The sequence below is a fragment of the Saccoglossus kowalevskii genome, chromosome 13 (genome assembly GCF_978046115.1).
Source record: "Saccoglossus kowalevskii chromosome 13, keSacKowa6.1, whole genome shotgun sequence".
Lineage (NCBI taxonomy): Eukaryota > Metazoa > Hemichordata > Enteropneusta > Harrimaniidae > Saccoglossus > Saccoglossus kowalevskii.
Window position 1 is genome coordinate 33,537,220 of NC_140653.1, and position 18,739 is coordinate 33,555,958.

General features: G+C 34.0%; 1 protein-coding gene across 1 annotated transcript in view; it reads right to left on the reverse strand.

Moving 5' to 3' along the window:
* Positions 1-7,799, reverse strand: part of LOC100375932 (thrombospondin type-1 domain-containing protein 4-like) — a 53,381-nt gene extending 45,582 nt beyond the window's left edge. Inside the window, exon 1 of the mRNA XM_085507416.1 lies at positions 7,582-7,799. Coding sequence (XP_085363542.1) covers positions 7,582-7,680 — 99 coding nt within the window. The 5' untranslated portion in view covers positions 7,681-7,799. The remainder of the gene's footprint in view (positions 1-7,581) is intronic.
* Between the last annotated feature and the right edge of the window lie 10,940 nt (positions 7,800-18,739).

Genomic DNA, 18,739 nt, shown 5'->3' on the forward strand with positions numbered 1-18,739 from the left:
GATATAATCAAACATTTACAACAAATAAATAGATCAAGAAAACTGTTATATTCCTATCAAAATCCATGCAATATTCCAGAAACATTAAAAATGTTGTAATATCAATCAGAGTTGACTTTGACATACAAAGCATTAAAGGGGAAGTCCAAGCTGATTTCATCAGTAGTTTGTAGTCCACTATCACCACCACTATGTTGGTAACTGTGACATGATGTTGTGAAAAATTTAGAAAATAATTTCTATTTCTGCTTTGAACTGTACAAGTTTTTTAGCATGAAGTTTCCAAAATTAACAAAGATTATAGAAAAATAATATAATAAGAATACATTCATATTGCAAACAATTTTATCAAAATTGCGGCAAAAAAAATTAGTGTTCAATGGCCTTGGGTTTATAAAGCCTCTATAAGTGACTACATCCGCTCACATTTCAGATACACTATATTTGTAATGGTTCTTAAATAAATATTTAAAAAAAACAAAATTAACCTGGGGATTTAAGTGGATAGATTTACATTTCACATCCACCAAGTACCTTGCAAGTTTCAATGGATATACTCTGTACTATATTCAAAATATTAAAACTATAGCAGTGCAGGTGTGAAATTAAATCAATCCCTGTGTGATATATCAGTACAATTGTATTGCAAGCAACATAACTATAGAAATTAGGTGCATACAAGTATAAATCAAACTGAATTGATCTTAATTTCTCATTTAAGAGATGATAATTTCGCTAGACAAAACTTGAAAGGACTGTGTTGTGTTGTGTTGTGCAGTGCTTGGTTCAGATAGGTTGGGCTGTGTTTGGCTGTGGAATTGCCTGAGCAGTGTTTGGTTCAGATGGGTTGGACTGTGTTTGGCTGTGGAATGGACTGTGCGTTATTTGGATCAGATGGGTTGTGTTGTACTTGAGGTATGTAAATATTAATATTTGTAAATTTGTAATGTGTATGTAAATGTGGAATTCAGCGTTGATTTTTTTTTTAAATTGCTGACATGCTGTTTTATTTCTGGTCGGCGCCACACTTAATGAAAATATATTTTCGAAAATGAAATTATGATGCCATATATGAACTAAATACAAAATGTGTATACTCCAAGTCTGAGTCCCAGGTCCCTGTAAAGCTCGGTGGATTTTGGGTGTACGGCGACTTGTGAATGAGCATGTTGCTCAGTACCGCTGTGAACTAGATAGAAAATGAAAGAGCATGTTTATTGTGACTAGCGTGAATGGGTAAGCTTTGTTTGGACAATGAGCTGTTATCACTGTAAAAAATGGTAAATTATTCTTCTAATGCTCAGTTCATCTTTTGAAAACAACTAATTTTTATTTGAAAAAAAAAATCATGCCATTTTCCCATCAAAATCCAAGCCAAAAGATCGTACTACATCGGCAAATCTCTTCCACGTTGCGTTCAATAACATTAACATATTTATATTAGCTATGGTGATTTGAACAAGTTGACATCATTCAGCATTTTGATTCAATGGTTAATTAGCGATTTGACCTATTAGCTCAACTCATGCAAGAGAAACATGGCGGATACCCTACACCATTGAGCGTTTATATGTGATCGAAATCATTTGCTTACGATGAAACTAAATTGAATTTTATTTGAATTTCATAACAATTCAACGAATTTATTTTTTTGTCCGTTATTATAATCACTACTGAGTAATATTCAACAATTGTGAAACGCAGCATGACCGGATTGCGCAATCATAATCATTTGCTGCTACGCAATGCAGTCGTGTTCGTTTTTATTTGAAACTTCATTTAAAATATACTTTCGTTGCCAATAAAATAAAAACAAACGTATTTGAAAAATTACACTGGACGACATTGTAATGAAATTTCAGGTGGTCTACTTTTTAATTCAGCAAGAATTATTAATTATTGTTAATTCTGCAATAGTTTCTTTCTTCTTGGGTGGCCCAACTGACGGTTGAAAGTCTGCGTAGTTGGATACTTCAATGAAAATGGAAGTCCCCAAAATATATTTGATGATTATTTTTTGAAATTTTGAACTCCAAATAAGCGCTCACCAGCCGTGAAATCCGAGGCGATTTTTCGAATGGGCGAATTTAAGGCAGAATCCGGTATTATATGAATAAAGTATTATTATGGACATCTCACGCATATTGCCGATGTTTTATACTGTTTGTAGTTTGCATATGAAAGTGATTGTTGATGTCCCTCCTATTATTCGACGTCGTTGACAATGCGATAACCATGCCACTCGCACTGTGCACATTTTAGCACTAGATCTAGTGCCATTTGAGCACTAGATCTAGTACTTTTTCAGATTAGTGCTACTAGCACTAACCACTTGCACTGCGCTCATTTCGTACACACATTTATATACATGTGTGCTTGGCTGGGTTGGGCTGGGCTACCCTGGGCTGAACCAGGCTCAGATGAGTTGTGCTATATGCTTTAATGGATTGAGCTGGGATAGGTGAGAACACAATGATGTGCTTAGTTTGTCTTTGCTTGGCTGGGTTGGCTGGCTGAGATGAGATAGAATGTGGTGACCTGTGAGGCAGTCATTGAATTTTCCCATAGAAACCCATATGGCAAATTTGCAGATGAAAAGAAAGAAACTTTGGTATATGGGAGTCAAAACTGGTTTACAAGCAACATAATTACAATTTAGAAAAAATGTGCACAGACATTTTAAAATTATATAGCCATTATAAAATACGAAAAAAGAAGTTATGACATCTCATCAACAATAAAGGTCAGGGAAGGAATTCTGATCAATCCACATATAAGAACATGCAGACAGACCACAGAAGAACCATTATACTAGTCTTTTTGTTTAAATTTTCAGTGAGTGGGTCAAAAAAGGTCTGCACAAAGAACATAACAATTTTAAGTGACTTGAGCACATGAGAAAGAATTACTATTTCAACTAAACAAATCGTGTTACAAAAAGTCATTGCCCTGCAAGCAGTTATTTAGAAGTAGCAGACATACTGACTATAATCTTAGCCTACCCATCAATAAAAGCTGGATGTTTATAAATCATACAAATAATTAAACATTTTCAGACCATCTTGATTCTTGCCATGATGTCACTTTCTCAGCTAATGTTTATCTCTTCCATATATATTAATTTGTTTTTCACTACACATGACAAACGCATTTGTTTTCCACTACACATGACAAACGCATTTGTTTTCCACTACACATGACAAACGCATTTGTTTTCCACTACTGAAATTATATTGCACGGTTGTGATATTTGCTTATGTCAATTCTGACAACTTCAATTCCTGTGATCAAATGTAAAAACATACATGTAGCTCTTGTGGTATGGGCTTCCGCTAAAAGACAAATATTTTAAGCCGTGGTGGCATCTTAGCCAAATAACAACCCATTTAGTCACTTGCTAAATTGAAAGAAAAAAAAATTAATTAATGATCACAAGAATTGAAACCTTCTGGTATAAGTATATCTGTGGGTAAAGACATGGTTTTAGATGATTACAGTTTCCATCAGCATGCTTTCTGATTTGAAATTAGTCTTAGAATGGTGCCATTGGTGACATAATCATTTTTTCATAGTTTTTCTTTATTTAAATTTAATTTTGACCAATATTTGTATGAAATAGGAAATTGATTAGGATCTAGAATAGCAAAGAAATTATAGTACAAAGAATACCATACACAAAATTGTAAAGTGTTTTACAGTGTATTGTAACAAGACTCATGTTTGAATTATGATTGCATGAACAAGTTGAAAAAGGCAATGACACAGGAAACAGGAATTGATAACAAATAAATGAGACTAACCACAGGATATAGTGGTTGTTAATTATATACAAATAAGACTGGTTAGTCATCAAAGGCATCAATTCTGATCCAGAATAAAGCTCTCCTGTGAGGCCACTTCTGAATATAAATTTATTTAAACTTTAACTTAATTTAAAGTTAAAATGTCACAGATTTTATTTTGTGTTACCGGTAGTATAAATTGCTTTAATTTTATGAGAGACATAGTCAGTGAAAATTGTGAAATTTTGTAACAGTAAAGAACATTTTCTGTGGTCCTACGACATAGTGAAATTTCGTCTTCGCGAAAGCAATAAAATCAACAAATTGTACAGGTACTGTATTTTAACTATCAGCACAATCAAAATTAAATTAAATTAGAACTTGAAAATTAATATATAAATATTCCTAGTGCCAAGTTTGCACGACTGAATGGGTGGAAATAACACATAAAAATATACAACAGAATGTTTGGAAATGACACAGGAAAATATACGACTGAATGGTTGGAAATGACACAGGAAAATATACGACTGAATGGTTGGAAATGACACAGGAAATTATACGACTGAATGGTTGGAAACGACACAGGAAATTATACGACTGAATGGTTGGAAATGACACAGGAAAATATACAACTGAATGGTTGGAAACGACACAGGAAAATATACGACTGAATGGTTGGAAATGACACAGGAAAATATACGACTGAATGGTTGGAAACAACACAGGAAAATATACGACTGAATGGTTGGAAATGACACAGGAAAATATACGACTGAATGGTTGGAAATGACACAGGAAAATATACGACTGCATGGTAGGAAATGACACAGGAAAATATACGACTGAATGGTTGAAAATGACACAGGAAAATATATGACTGAATGGTTGGAAATGACACAGGAAAATATACGACTGAATGGTTGGAAATGACACAGGAAAATATACGACTGAATGGTAGGAAATGACACAGGAAAATATACAACTGAATGGTTGGAAATGACACAGGAAAATATACGACTGAATGGTTGGAAATGACACAGGAAAATATACGACTGAATGGTTAGAAATGACACAGGAAAATATACGACTGAATGGTTGGAAATAACACAGGAAAATATACGACTGAATGGTAGGAAATGACACAGGAAAATATACGACTGAATGGTTGGAAATGACACAGGAAAATATACGACTGAATGGTTGGCAATGACACAGGAAAATATACGACTGAATGGTTGGTAATGACACAGGAAAATATACGACTGAATGGTTGGAAATGACACAGGAAAATATACGACTGAATGGTTGGAAATGACACAGGAAAATATACGACTGAATGGTTGGAAATGACACAGGAAAATATACGACTGAATGGTTGGAAATGACACAGGAAAATATACGACTGAATGGTTGGAAATAACACAGGAAAATATACGACTGAATGGTTGGAAATAAGACAGGAAAATATACGACTGAATGGTTGGAAATGACACAGGAAAATATACGACTGAATGGTTGGAAATGACACAGGAAAATATACGCCTGAATGATTGGAAATGACACAGGAAAATATACGACTGAATGGTTGGAAATAACACAGGAAAATATACGACTGAATGGTTGGAAATAAGACAGGAAAATATACGACTGAATGGTTGGAAATGACACAGGAAAATATACGACTGAATGGTTGGAAATGACACAGGAAAATATACGACTGAATGGTTGGAAATGACACAGGAAAATATACGACTGAATGGTTGGAAATGACACAGGAAAATATACGACTGAATGATTGGAAACAACACAGGAAAATATACGACTGAATGGTTGGAAATGACACAGGAAAATATACGACTGAATGGTTGGAAATGACACAGGAAAATATACGACTGAATGGTTGGAAATGACACAGGAAAATATACGACTGAATGGTTGGAAATGACACAGGAAAATATACGCCTGAATGATTGGAAATGACACAGGAAAATATACGACTGAATGGTTGGAAATAACACAGGAAAATATACGACTGAATGGTTGGAAATAAGACAGGAAAATATACGACTGAATGGTTGGAAATGACACAGGAAAATATACGACTGAATGGTTGGAAATGACACAGGAAAATATACGACTGAATGGTTGGAAATGACACAGGAAAATATACGACTGAATGGTTGGAAATGACACAGGAAAATATACGACTGAATGATTGGAAACAACACAGGAAAATATACGACTGAATGGTTGGAAATGACACAGGAAAATATACGACTGAATGGTTGGAAATGACACAGGAAAATATACGACTGAATGGTTGGAAATGACACAGGAAAATATACGACTGAATGGTTGGAAATGACACAGGAAAATATACGACTGAATGGTTGGAAATGACACAGGAAAATATACGACTGAATGGTTGGAAATGACACAGGAAAATATACGCCTGAATGATTGGAAATGACACAGGAAAATATACGACTGAATGGTTGGAAATAACACAGGAAAATATACGACTGAATGGTTGGAAATAAGACAGGAAAATATACGACTGAATGGTTGGAAATGACACAGGAAAATATACGACTGAATGGTTGGAAATGACACAGGAAAATATACGACTGAATGGTTGGAAATGACACAGGAAAATATACGACTGAATGGTTGGAAATGACACAGGAAAATATACGACTGAATGATTGGAAACAACACAGGAAAATATACGACTGAATGGTTGGAAATGACACAGGAAAATATACGACTGAATGGTTGGAAATGACACAGGAAAATATACGACTGAATGGTTGGAAATGACACAGGAAAATATACGACTGAATGGTTGGAAATGACACAGGAAAATATACGACTGAATGATTGGAAACAACACAGGAAAATATACGACTGAATGGTTGGAAATGACACAGACACATGTGCATAATACAAAAATCAACAGACCAGATAACTTAAATATGCCTGAGACAATAAATTCCATTGCTGTAACTACTATAGACGAGTAGGAAAATATGAAATACTGTACAATGTTAAAGAAACAAGTTTCCACAAATTTTGGCAGTAAATATTGCAAAATTTTGTATCATGACCCGCTAGGATTCTAAAGACACAACAGAATCATAGAAACTTTCACATAATTTGTTTTCACTAATGCCATTAAATCAATAACTCTAAGCAGTCAAAAATAACCCAGTTATGAACTAGTCATATTTTTCAGCAATTTAAACCATTTTCCAGCTACTTTGAAAATTGGAAATTAATGATTCAACTAGGAATAAATGAAAGTTTCTCTTTCTAATAACAAATTCTGTGCAACTCACCACCACCACTAACACCACCAATGCCACCACCGGCCTGACCACACTACCATGACTCCCACATCACCACCACTACTCTAATGCTCAATGAATACTCTGGGATTGCAGTATGATTACATGCACTTCGTTAACTTGGCAGATCTGAATGTGTTTGTTAGTGTATGTCATGTATATAGTTAATTATTAACTTGCCAACATAACAGTACTTTTTTTATATTAGGGTGTAGCATGAAAATAAGGTAGTTAAAAATTAGCAATTTATTTGTCAATTTTTCTCACTTTTCATAAACAGTACAGTAACAGTATCATGTGATTTCCAGCAAAGATGTTAACTTCAAAGTTTGTTATCAAAATTATTTTGTTTTACACCTCAAAACTGAAATTAGCAGAAACAAAATTATGAATTTTTATTTCAGTTTCCTGAAACTAAATTTAAGATTTAGTAATTACATGTACATTACCATATTTCTACGGCGACCATAATGGCGTTCATGTCGAGATGTAGATGACGACAAGAGGATGAAGGATATCTCCAAAACAACGAAGAACCAGGAAACCATGTCTATGTTGATGATGCAGAAATTTCAAGTTCACAAGTTGATAAGCTTGAGTATTATGGTATAAATAGTATTAACGTAGTGTGGATTCTAAGCTGTGGTGTTCTTATACATCTCACACCTCTGACTGACTTGTTGAAATGGGTCCAACTGAATATACACCCCAGTCTTAAATAACATACCATGTGACACCCGTGGCAGTTTCTTTACATTGGACAACAAAAATCAACAGGCATTCCTTGGTGTACACACTACTTGCATATGTGCTTGATGTGGGGGCGTGTATGATTTAAACATACATGTTTGGAATATATAATGACCCCCAACTTTAAGGCCAAAAGGTTTCATCAGACAGTGGAAATTATGTTTCTTTCCACATCATCGTTGCCATGAACATTTCAACAATTGCATGTACATATAAATATCTGTATTTTTATAGATACCTTAAATCATCATAGTCTTTCAAAATAACAAGTCTGAAGTCTACAAATATATTCACCAATATTTTATAATAAAATGCTAATATTTGGCAATTAAACATAAATATTGACAAAATTGGAGTAAACTTGAGAATATTTAAATTTGCAACCTAATCACCATTTTTCTATGCACGCAACACGCTGTACATAATATGCCAACCAATATGTCATTCAGGTATTTCTACATGTATATTTTAAACAAGAGTGTGATGGCCCAGTTACACCGGTAAGGAATGTCATCATGTCTTTCCAATATATTATGTCCAGTATGAATATTTGTCTTATTTAATCAGCATTCCCTAAAACCATTAATCAAAATTTGAATCATTCTCTCATCAATTCTAAAGCAGATATCAATGAAACTTGGCATATTGGCAAATTACACAGGCTTTATAGTTTGTTTCCAACATTTGCCTCAGAATTTTGGAGAAAATAATGCAAATGACAAAAGTGACCGACTGAATGGCTTTAGTATTATGCAAATTACCTAATTAACATGCCCTGATTATGGCATCAATTATAGAGTCAATAATTTATCATGTACATGCCAAGTTTTATTGATAACTGCAAGAGATGGTGTCTTAGAAAATGATTTAACAAGGAATGATTGATTGAGAAAAGTGATTTAAATTAGTAGAGTGGAGACTAAAATAGATTGTCCAAATCAATGTCAGCCCCTTTTGAATTAGCTTAACACACAATATTAGGCATATAATTACATAACCTCTGACCACCAAAACCTTCAATCAAATAAATTTAACATTCCTGCCTAAAGCAGAATGCTCCACTAACGTGACAGAAGTAAGGCTTGAATCGCTACAGTAAACAAATGGACATACAAAATATCCTCTCTTAGAACACCGTCACTCAATGAGGGACAGTGCTTAGAAGCACATATACACCAAAAATTGAGTTTCTTACTAGAATCACATATAGAATAACCTGAATATATATTTTGTTTGGATCATGTACAAAGGTAGAACACAAGGTAGTTTTATGAATACTTTATCAATCACAACATCAATGACTAAAAAAAAAGGTTCCCCACAGTGTTTTCATACACAAACCCTTATATTAAAGTTAAAAAGCTTTTCCAATAACTTTTCTTTCAATCTGTAAATGGCTTTTTGAATCAGCATTTGTGTCCGGATGTTGGCTATGACTACCAAATTGTTTATCATTCAAATGTTCAAAATCTAAAGGGGTTTTTGCCAGTTCTCCGACAAAATGAAAAAAGATTATTTGAAGATTACAAATTCTACAAGCAGATTGATGTTATTCAAGTATTTGTTATGATAACCCCCCTGTGTATTTTAATAGGTTGAATGCTGCTTGCATTAAGTCTTGCATGTAATTAGGGTTGTGAGTTCAGTTTCTAATAAACACTGTGAGCAGCTTATGACATGGAGAATTTAAGATACACACAGTAGATGTAAACATCTGTAACAAATTAGAACTCAATACTTTAGTATAATACCGGTCTTAGTAAAAACGTTACACAAAAAGGTTAATGTCTTATGGTGTACTGGAGGAAAAAGCGATATCCTTATTTTATGAACCCGACATGTAATTAGAGAAAACAGTAAAAAATATATATTTCTTTTAAATCCCAAAAATTATGATATTGTGAAGTTTTCTCTTTAAAAACTGTCACAAAAATAAAAAGACAATTTCAAGAAAAAATATTAAGTTCAAAAAAAAGAATCTTTATTGTTGAACATGGACCCCCACACACAGACTCAAATGGAATGGCTTACCACATATTAACTAGGCATATGCAAGGTTTGAGAACAGTCAAGGTACGAGACAGCTATGAATGTATCTGTATTATTTTCAGACTTCAACCAAATGAGAGCTAATTACAAGATTAAGTTGTATAGGTGCAGGTGTTCAACCAGACTGATATTGGAATAGCGCATTAAATTGTCGTAATATAGTCATGTAGGAGATTAGATACAGCCTTGTCATGTAGAACCACAAAAAATATATGGTTTGTAATCAATCAGTCATGCTTGCAGTCTACACAGAAACATAGATAGAGAGACAACCAGACATTCTTTGTCCAATGCTGTTGCCTGGCAGGTTACCTTAATGTAACATCATGCAAACATCTTGTAAGCAAAAATGTGATGGGTTGGTATTTAACTAGAGGAGATGTCTGCACTTAAAAAGCACTATTGTGAAGCATCAAATTGACAAACACAACATCAGTACCTAGAAAATGAGATGCTTGAACAGAAGTCTTCAATCAAAAAATGAACCACCGCCAAGCATTGAATGTTGAGGTGATCCACACAGAAGCTGTGACCCCGCAAGGCATTCATTTTAGACTCAACTTAGAAATCAATTAAATACCTCCATTAGACCACTAACAAAAACAAACTAAAAGAAATGCACAATAACAAGAGAGCGATTTAGTTTCACAGAGTTACAATTATTATAATGATATGCTTGTGGTATTGCCAAAGAATAGAAGTTCGTTGTAATTCATATAGTGATGTTATCATCAAGTGTGCTTTTCTTTTTTTTTCAGTTGTTTTGGAGAACAGAAAATACCATTAAGATATTGTATTGCAAAGCAACTTCTTGGACAAAGAAACTGAACAAGTGTACCAGTATCAGTCCAATTAAATACTTATTCCCTCATTTGCTTGAAATAACATTATTTTTTTCCTGAAAGGTGTCTCTCTGTAGATGGATGTAAAAGAAAAGATTATCAAGAAGAATCCAGATATAAACTCTGACTGCAACCATTAAGCAGTGTCCTTATGCACACATATCAATCTTCCCATGGGAGACAAAAACAGGGTTTTTTTTCACACCATAATTGTCAATGAGTCAAGCAACAAAAGTTGTTTTTAAAAGTTTAAAATAAGAGGTATGTAAATGTGTCGAAATGGGCATAGTGCGAGTGGTTAGTGCTAGTAGCACTAATCCGAAATAGTACTAGATCTAGTGCTAAAATGGCACTAGATCTAGCGCTAAAATGGCACTAGATCTAGTGCTAAAATGGCACTAGATCTAGTGCTAAAATGTACATAGTGCAAGTTACATTGATATCGCATTGTCAACGACGTCGAGACATCCCGTAATTGTCCGAAAATGAATTAATATTTATGTAAATTGTTGTATCCTCCATTCATTGGAAATGTGCTGCAGTGGGAAAATTGAGAATGTACATGAATGTCATTGTCCACGTTTGTCGTAATCACGGTTACTAAAAGAGACCTTTGAAACAACGCGATCGGCCGGGAAACTAGCTCCACGGACAGTGAAACTGCAGGTCAAACTTTGCAATTTTTACAAATTGTGAATAGATACACTGTATGAAATGGTATTGTGTGGAAGTTTGTGTTTTCAGCTTCGGTGGATATAAACTTGTATGTAAATGGTGGAATTCAGCGTTGACGCTGACGTGCCGTTTTATTTCTAGTCGGCGCCACATTTAATGAAAATAGATCTTCAATGAAATTATGATGCCATATATGAACTAAATAAAAAATGTGTATACTCCTAGTCTAAGTCCCAGGTCCCTGTAAAGCTCGATGGATTTTTGTGTGTACGGCAACCTGTGAATGGGCATGTTGCTCAGTACCGCTGGGAACCAGACAGAAAATGAACCGTTGTCTGGTTGTCATGACATTGACCTTTGCGGACATAATCAACCAATGATAAAAGTGGATTCACGCAATCCTGTTGTTACATTGTACCAAGGAGCATAGACCTTAGAATGTCTATGCAAGGAGGTACTAACGGAAGGAGCCACAATGCCTCTAAAGTGGCCATTTAAGCATCTTAACTGGCTTATTTCCTTTTGTTTCAACCCAAGTTAATCCTGATAAGGACACTGTCTAGCTCATCTTTGATGTCTGACTCAATGATAGTTTGCGATTGCTTACACAAGTAACCAGTTAGCGGAATATGAAAGAACCTCGCTGATTTTTTAACATGACCATATAATATATGTCTAGACACTTTCTCTGCAATAATATTTTTTAGGAGTCCTTAGGATTGTTTGTTCTAGACTCTCGAAATTTTGTTCTTGTTACAGTTGCTAATAATTAAAACATGTGAAATCTGTGAAGTTACAAGTTAGTCTGTTGAATTTCCGGTTGTGATCGAAATGCGTATTTTAACCCTTCACAGCTAAACAAACCCAGTGCGCATACGTGATGACCGTAGTTTCATAATGCAGTGATTTTTCGTCAGTTTTTAAAGTTGTAAAACAAGAACAGAAATAATATCACAATTAGCACATTAAACATAAGCTAATGTTATTGTTTAGTACAAAGCAAGACGGAAGTACAGTTCAATCCACCAGAATCACGAATAAAACATTGAATACATAACATGTAACTAAGAATGGAGGAAAAAATACTTGAAAATTAGTATAACAATAAAACTACTAAACTACTAAATATGCCATTGCATTAAAACTATCTGCAGACTAATTTGATGGAGTTGCTATGTTTCATCTCTTAAGTTCATACTTGTATGTATGAATTGTGCAGTTTCTATTCCTGCAAAGCTTGTCATAATTAATCGGAATTTTTCGTCTTCATTCATTTTCAAGAAGTCAGATTTTTTGCCCTGTATATATTTAAATAATTTATTACGGGGTATGTCATATTTACTGCATCCTATTAAGAAATGGTACTCGTCTTCAATTTTATCATCTGTGCAGAGTTTACATATTCTTTCGTTTCTAGGAATTTTCTTTTGTCTGCCAGTCTCAATGAGTAGTTTATGATCAGAAATTCTTAATTTGCAAAATAATCGCCTTAATTTTAAATTTTTTATATCATTTAAATAATTCTCCATATTGAAAGTAGTTTTAAATTTTCTGTATGAAGTTAGTTTGTTTGTTGCTCCATTCATTCTGCTGTCATTAAATAATTCCCTTCTCCATGTTTTTACATAATTTTCTCTGAGTACCTCCCCTATCTTCTTTTCATGTTGTTTTGATAATTCTGAAAGATTGTTGTTTTTAGTTATCTCTTCTATTCTTTCTACCCATCCTGTTTTCTAAGTGTTCATTTCCATAAAGGCAGTTGCTACAATGTTTGGAATTACTGGGGATTTTAGTCTCAACCAATTTTTTAACATTTGTGTTTCAATTTTGACGTTCAATGGATATCTACCCAGCTCTCCAAGAATAGCATTTTTTGTTGAATTTTTGCTGACACCTAAGAGAAATCTACAGAATGCAGACTGTACACTTTCTATAATGTTACTATGTTTTGCTGATTCTTCTCCGCATACTTCACACCCATAATTAATGATTGGTACAATTAATTTATCAAATAAATTCAATGCTGTGCTAATTTTATAATGTGATAATGTTAATAAAGACTGCTTTAGTGGAAACATAGCTTTCATAGCTTTCTCTTTTAAAGTATTGGACGCAGTTTTGAATTTTCCATTCGGCGTGAAAACTATACCCAGGTAATTAAAACTATCTACTGTGGCAATTTCATTTCCCTCATAAAACACTGACTTCTTATTTAATGTATGATTTCTTTTATTGAATACCATTAATTTAGTTTTATTGAGGCTTACTGATAGTTTCCAAGAATTGCTGTATTTTGCCAGTGCATCGATGCTGCACTGCATACCTTCCTGGGTCTGTGATAATATTAGGACGTCATCAGCAAATAAAATGCAGTTTAGTTTTTGGCTGTTTAGTTCAGGGGGGGTGCCATTTGCAGATTTTATTTTTTCCGGCAAGTCATTAATGAATAAACTAAATAAAGTTGGACTTATATTACAGCCTTGTTTTACCCCCATAAATGAATCAAATTCATTTGTGAGCCCTTTACTAGTTTTTACCTTGTAGGATACCCCACTATACATATTTTTTATGAGGTTGTAAATATTTCCGGTGATACCATATTTTTGCAATTTCCAATATAATCCATCACGCCACATGCTATCGAATGCCTTCTTATAGTCTACGAAGCATGCATACAATTTTTTACTTTTTGAATTTTTTGAGTATTCTGAGTGAATAGTGCCTCTGCCACAGGCAGCCTTCAATTTTGTAGTCAATCACCTCACTACGCACGGCCATTTTTCCGTGGTTGTTTCATTTGAAACCGAACTACAAAAAGTGGGAAAAAACGTATGTGACATCCGAACTATTTATTAATGTCAGACTTAAGTAAAAACGTACGGACTATGTTTTGCAAGGTAATGTTACTGTAGTGAAATGGCGCACGTGATACACTAAAACTGGGGAGAAAAAACTTTCTGTTAACGTATATAGTTGGGAAAGAAACATTAAAAACTAATTTCACTGAAAGGAGTTTCTTAACATTTCCGTTTATCTTGTATTCTGGTGAATATTTCAATACTTTTTCTGGCTTGAACAGGTTCGATTTTGCGCGTCTAACAGCCATAGAACACACAGGTTCTAGTAAGTTAATAAAGTTAGTCATTTATAGTAGAAACTAACACTTTGGCATGTAGAAAAGCATGGTACTTTTCTAACGCAAGTCATGTATATTTTAATCTAATTAACTGCACATTTTAGTCGGAGTTAGGGCGTGAAACGTCTTATTAAAGTGATTAAAGTAACTAAGTGACTTTCGCATAACTTTGTTAACCGCCAGCATCTTGTAGTTCGAACATATTCGAATATGCAAATTAGTTCTATGCAAAGCTGCTTTGTGCAGTGATGATAAGTAACGCGCATCGAACTGTGCGGAGTTCGAGCTCAACTCATGCAAAAAAAACATGGCGGATACCCTACAGCATCGAGCATTTATATGCGATCGGAATCATTTGCTTACGATGAAACTAAGTTGAATTTTATTTGAATTTCATAACAATTCAACGAATTTATTTTTTGTGTGTTATTATAATCACTACTGAATAATATTCAACAACTATGAAACGCAGCATGACCGGATTGCGCAACCATAATCATTTGCTACTACGCAATGCAGTTGTGTTCGTTTTTATTTGAAATAAAATAAAAACAAATGTATTTGAAAAATGACACTGGGCGATATTGTAATGAAATTTCAGGCGGTCTACTTTTTAATTCAACAAGAATTATTAATTATTATTAATTATTGTTAATTCTGCAATAGTTTCTTTCGTCTTGGGTGGCCCAACTGACGGTGTTGAAAGTCTGTGTAGTTGGATACTTCAATGATGAAAATGGAAGTCCCCAAAAATATTTGATGATTATTTTAAGAAATTTTGAACCCCAAATAAGTGCCCACCAGCCGTGAAATCCCCAGGGCGATTTTCAGATGGCTAATTTATGACAGAATATAAAGAAAGTATTATTATGGACATCTCGCGTATATTGCCGATGTTTTATACTGTTTGTAGTTTGCATATGGAAGTGGATGCCCCTCCTATTATTCGACGTCGCTGACAATGCGATATCAATGCCACTCGCACTATGTACATTTTAGCACTAGATCTAGTGGCATTTTAGCACTAGATTTAGTACTTTTTCGGATTAGTGCTACTAGCACTAACCACTCGCACTACGCCCATTTCGACACATTTACATACATGGCGTATTGCAAAAAGCAGTTTTGAAAACAAAGAAGATAACATTTATGCGGCATACATGACTTGATACTGATTCTCACTGTAAACTTTATACAAATGTCAGGCATAATCAGTAGCTCTAATGTATCTTACAATTTACCAATCAAATGTAATACATGTAAGTACAAATTTACTAAGAAAAACAAATTATCAAATGTTCTTATCCCTGTGTAGATTAAAAAAATTATATGGTTCGGTAGATTCAAATTAACTCACTCATCTTGCTCAAGAAAGACAACCACAAACTATGTTAACTGAATTGTTATTTATGAAGAATACACTGACTTTATATAACTGACAAGCTGTAATAATATGAGGTTATCACCTGATATCATTTGTTTATAGCTGGTTGATAAAAGTTATGTCATGGGTTAGTATTATTCACAAACAGATCATAATGCCACAAGTATCAACCAGCTCTACAGATGAGTGACATGAAGGTGAAGTCATAATTTTACACAACTACATTTACATATCATATGCTAATTGTGCATGACATCTAAGGATGTTTCTGGACGAGCATTTGGCAATGGTTTTCAAATTGGTCGAAATGTTCTTAGCTACCGGGGTAGTTTTTTTCAAAATAAATTTCCAGTTGTCATTAATATGGGGTATTGTCATATAACTATCATTATATCACTATCTTGGTTATGCTTGTTATCCAGTTTTAAATTCTCATGTTGAGGCGATAACACACTACTGTCAAATGATTTGGATTTTCTGTGTATTGTTTTAGCACACATAACTTATGTTCACTGTACCATACTTTTTTCTCAAATTTTGATGTAACTTTTTTATATGTCTCTTCATTAACAATGGCAACAAAAATGGCTTTGATCTTTACAAAAAAAGCTGTGGTTTTAGATTTTTGAATTGTATTGAGATTATTCAATACCATAACATGAAGATGAATGTTCAATGTTTAAGCTTATGGATTAAGGTTGATTTGGATCGATGAATCATTCTGACACGGAAAACAAACACTTTCCCATTTTACCGTATGTGGTGCACTTCACTGGTATATGAAATGGCCAAACAAATGTGTGGTGCATGTTTCAAACTGACCGATGTGATGACCAGGAATAAAACCCTTTTCCAGCCTGATTTAGAAACAAATAATCTTAAATCCCAATTGGCTACAGTTCTTGATCAATTTATTTGAAAAATTATTGAAAATTATTTTGCGAAAGGTGACAAATGTTTACTGTAACATTTCAAAGTGTTAAAACAAAATATGCAAGATTATGCAAAATAAATATATAGGGTGAGATTTTAGGAATGTTGAGACCTGGCTCACATCGGAATAGCATATTGAATTTTCATAATGTAGTCATGTAGGAGGTCTACAAAAAAAATAGAGAGATAAACAGCCATCCTTTTTCCAATGCTGTTGCCTGGCATGTTACCTTAATGTTATACCATGAGAATTGGACCTGATACTATTAGTGGCTGTTATATCTATGAGACCCTACCTTGCATTGCCCATCGACACAGATTTCCTGTGATCCAGGTGTACACTGAGTTCCATCAATAACTTTTTCTGCCAGTTTTACATAAAACTGAAAATCTTTGGCACGGCAATTTAATGCACATGGGTTTGGTGCTGCAAAAAACAACAAAATGCAAAAGCTTAGAATAGAAAATACAATAGAATAGAAGAGCTTAGAAGTAGAATAGATTACATTTTAACTATGCTTCAAATATATTCAGACTTCCAAAATAGATGAAGAGATATGTAACTGTGATGAAGAGCCCATAAAATGGCAAGAAGACAAAAATACATTTCTAAAATACAAGTTCTGTCCTTTTTTTTTAACACAACAGAGCATGCGCAAAATCAAAGTTGGTGTAACATGTGACAACACGAAGAATCACTAATGCATTGGACTGTTGGTGATGTCTATTAATGTAGACATCACTTGAAGCATTGCGTATTTGAGGCAGACACCACAGTTGATTCCATGAATTTGTTCTTTTGATCACAGTCCCTCTATCACCAGTCTGGCAACGACTATTGTTTTAGGTGTGAAACAGTTTATCCTCTGGGTCCAACCGCATACGGCGTTCCGCGAAGCATAGCTACAAAATAAGCATCGCGTCAGTTGTCAGTTTAGTTACTGCCATTATTCACCTTGTTCTCCAAGTTTTTAAACCCAATCTCACTTATTATAATCAATATAGAAGTATTTCTACCATACGAGGAGTAATTCTTTCTGATGAGTACGTTTAATAATTCTCCCTGAAAGTTATTTCATCTTATTTTAGCCATACTTGTTGTTTAACTGTTTTCCGAACATATGCAGCATCATACATTGAGTTTGACCGAGACGAGCGGTATTTTACTCCCTTTTTATTTTATTTTATTTTACATCGGCCTTCTTGCCACAGTCACACTCTGCTTCAAGCAAAAGTCAGTTATGACAAAATATTGAAATTATTGTTTTAACTTCTAAAGTCTTATCAGTTCACAGTTCTTACCCCAGAGACACATCATTGCAGCATGCACACGAATATTACCTGCATTTCATGATTGTCCGTATTTAATAGCTGCGTTTTTAAGAGTAGTATATTGAAAAATGGAAAAAGAAATTAATAAAGTGAATTGATCTAATTAGTTGGAATTTTAGCCATCAAGTAACATATTGAAAAATGTCAGGTCAATCTCTGGCTGAGAAGAAAATCTTCGACTGTAGACGATCTATTTGGTTTGTGATACAGCTATATGTTTTACAAGCAATTTGATTGGACTATAGATTGGATTGGATTGGATTCGTATCACCAAAGGGGGCTTACATAAATATACGTTGATCATATAAATTCTGCCAAGGTGTAAATATGATGTGATGGCCAAATAAACGAACCTTCACTGACGAATATGCAAATGTACCGGTATTACGGGAATATCATGTAATACTTTGGCGCCCTCTGGCGATTACAAAATAACACGATTCCAAAAGCCTTTAGAAAAAAAGCATAGATAGCTGAATTTTTCTAATACTCCAACAATATAACAT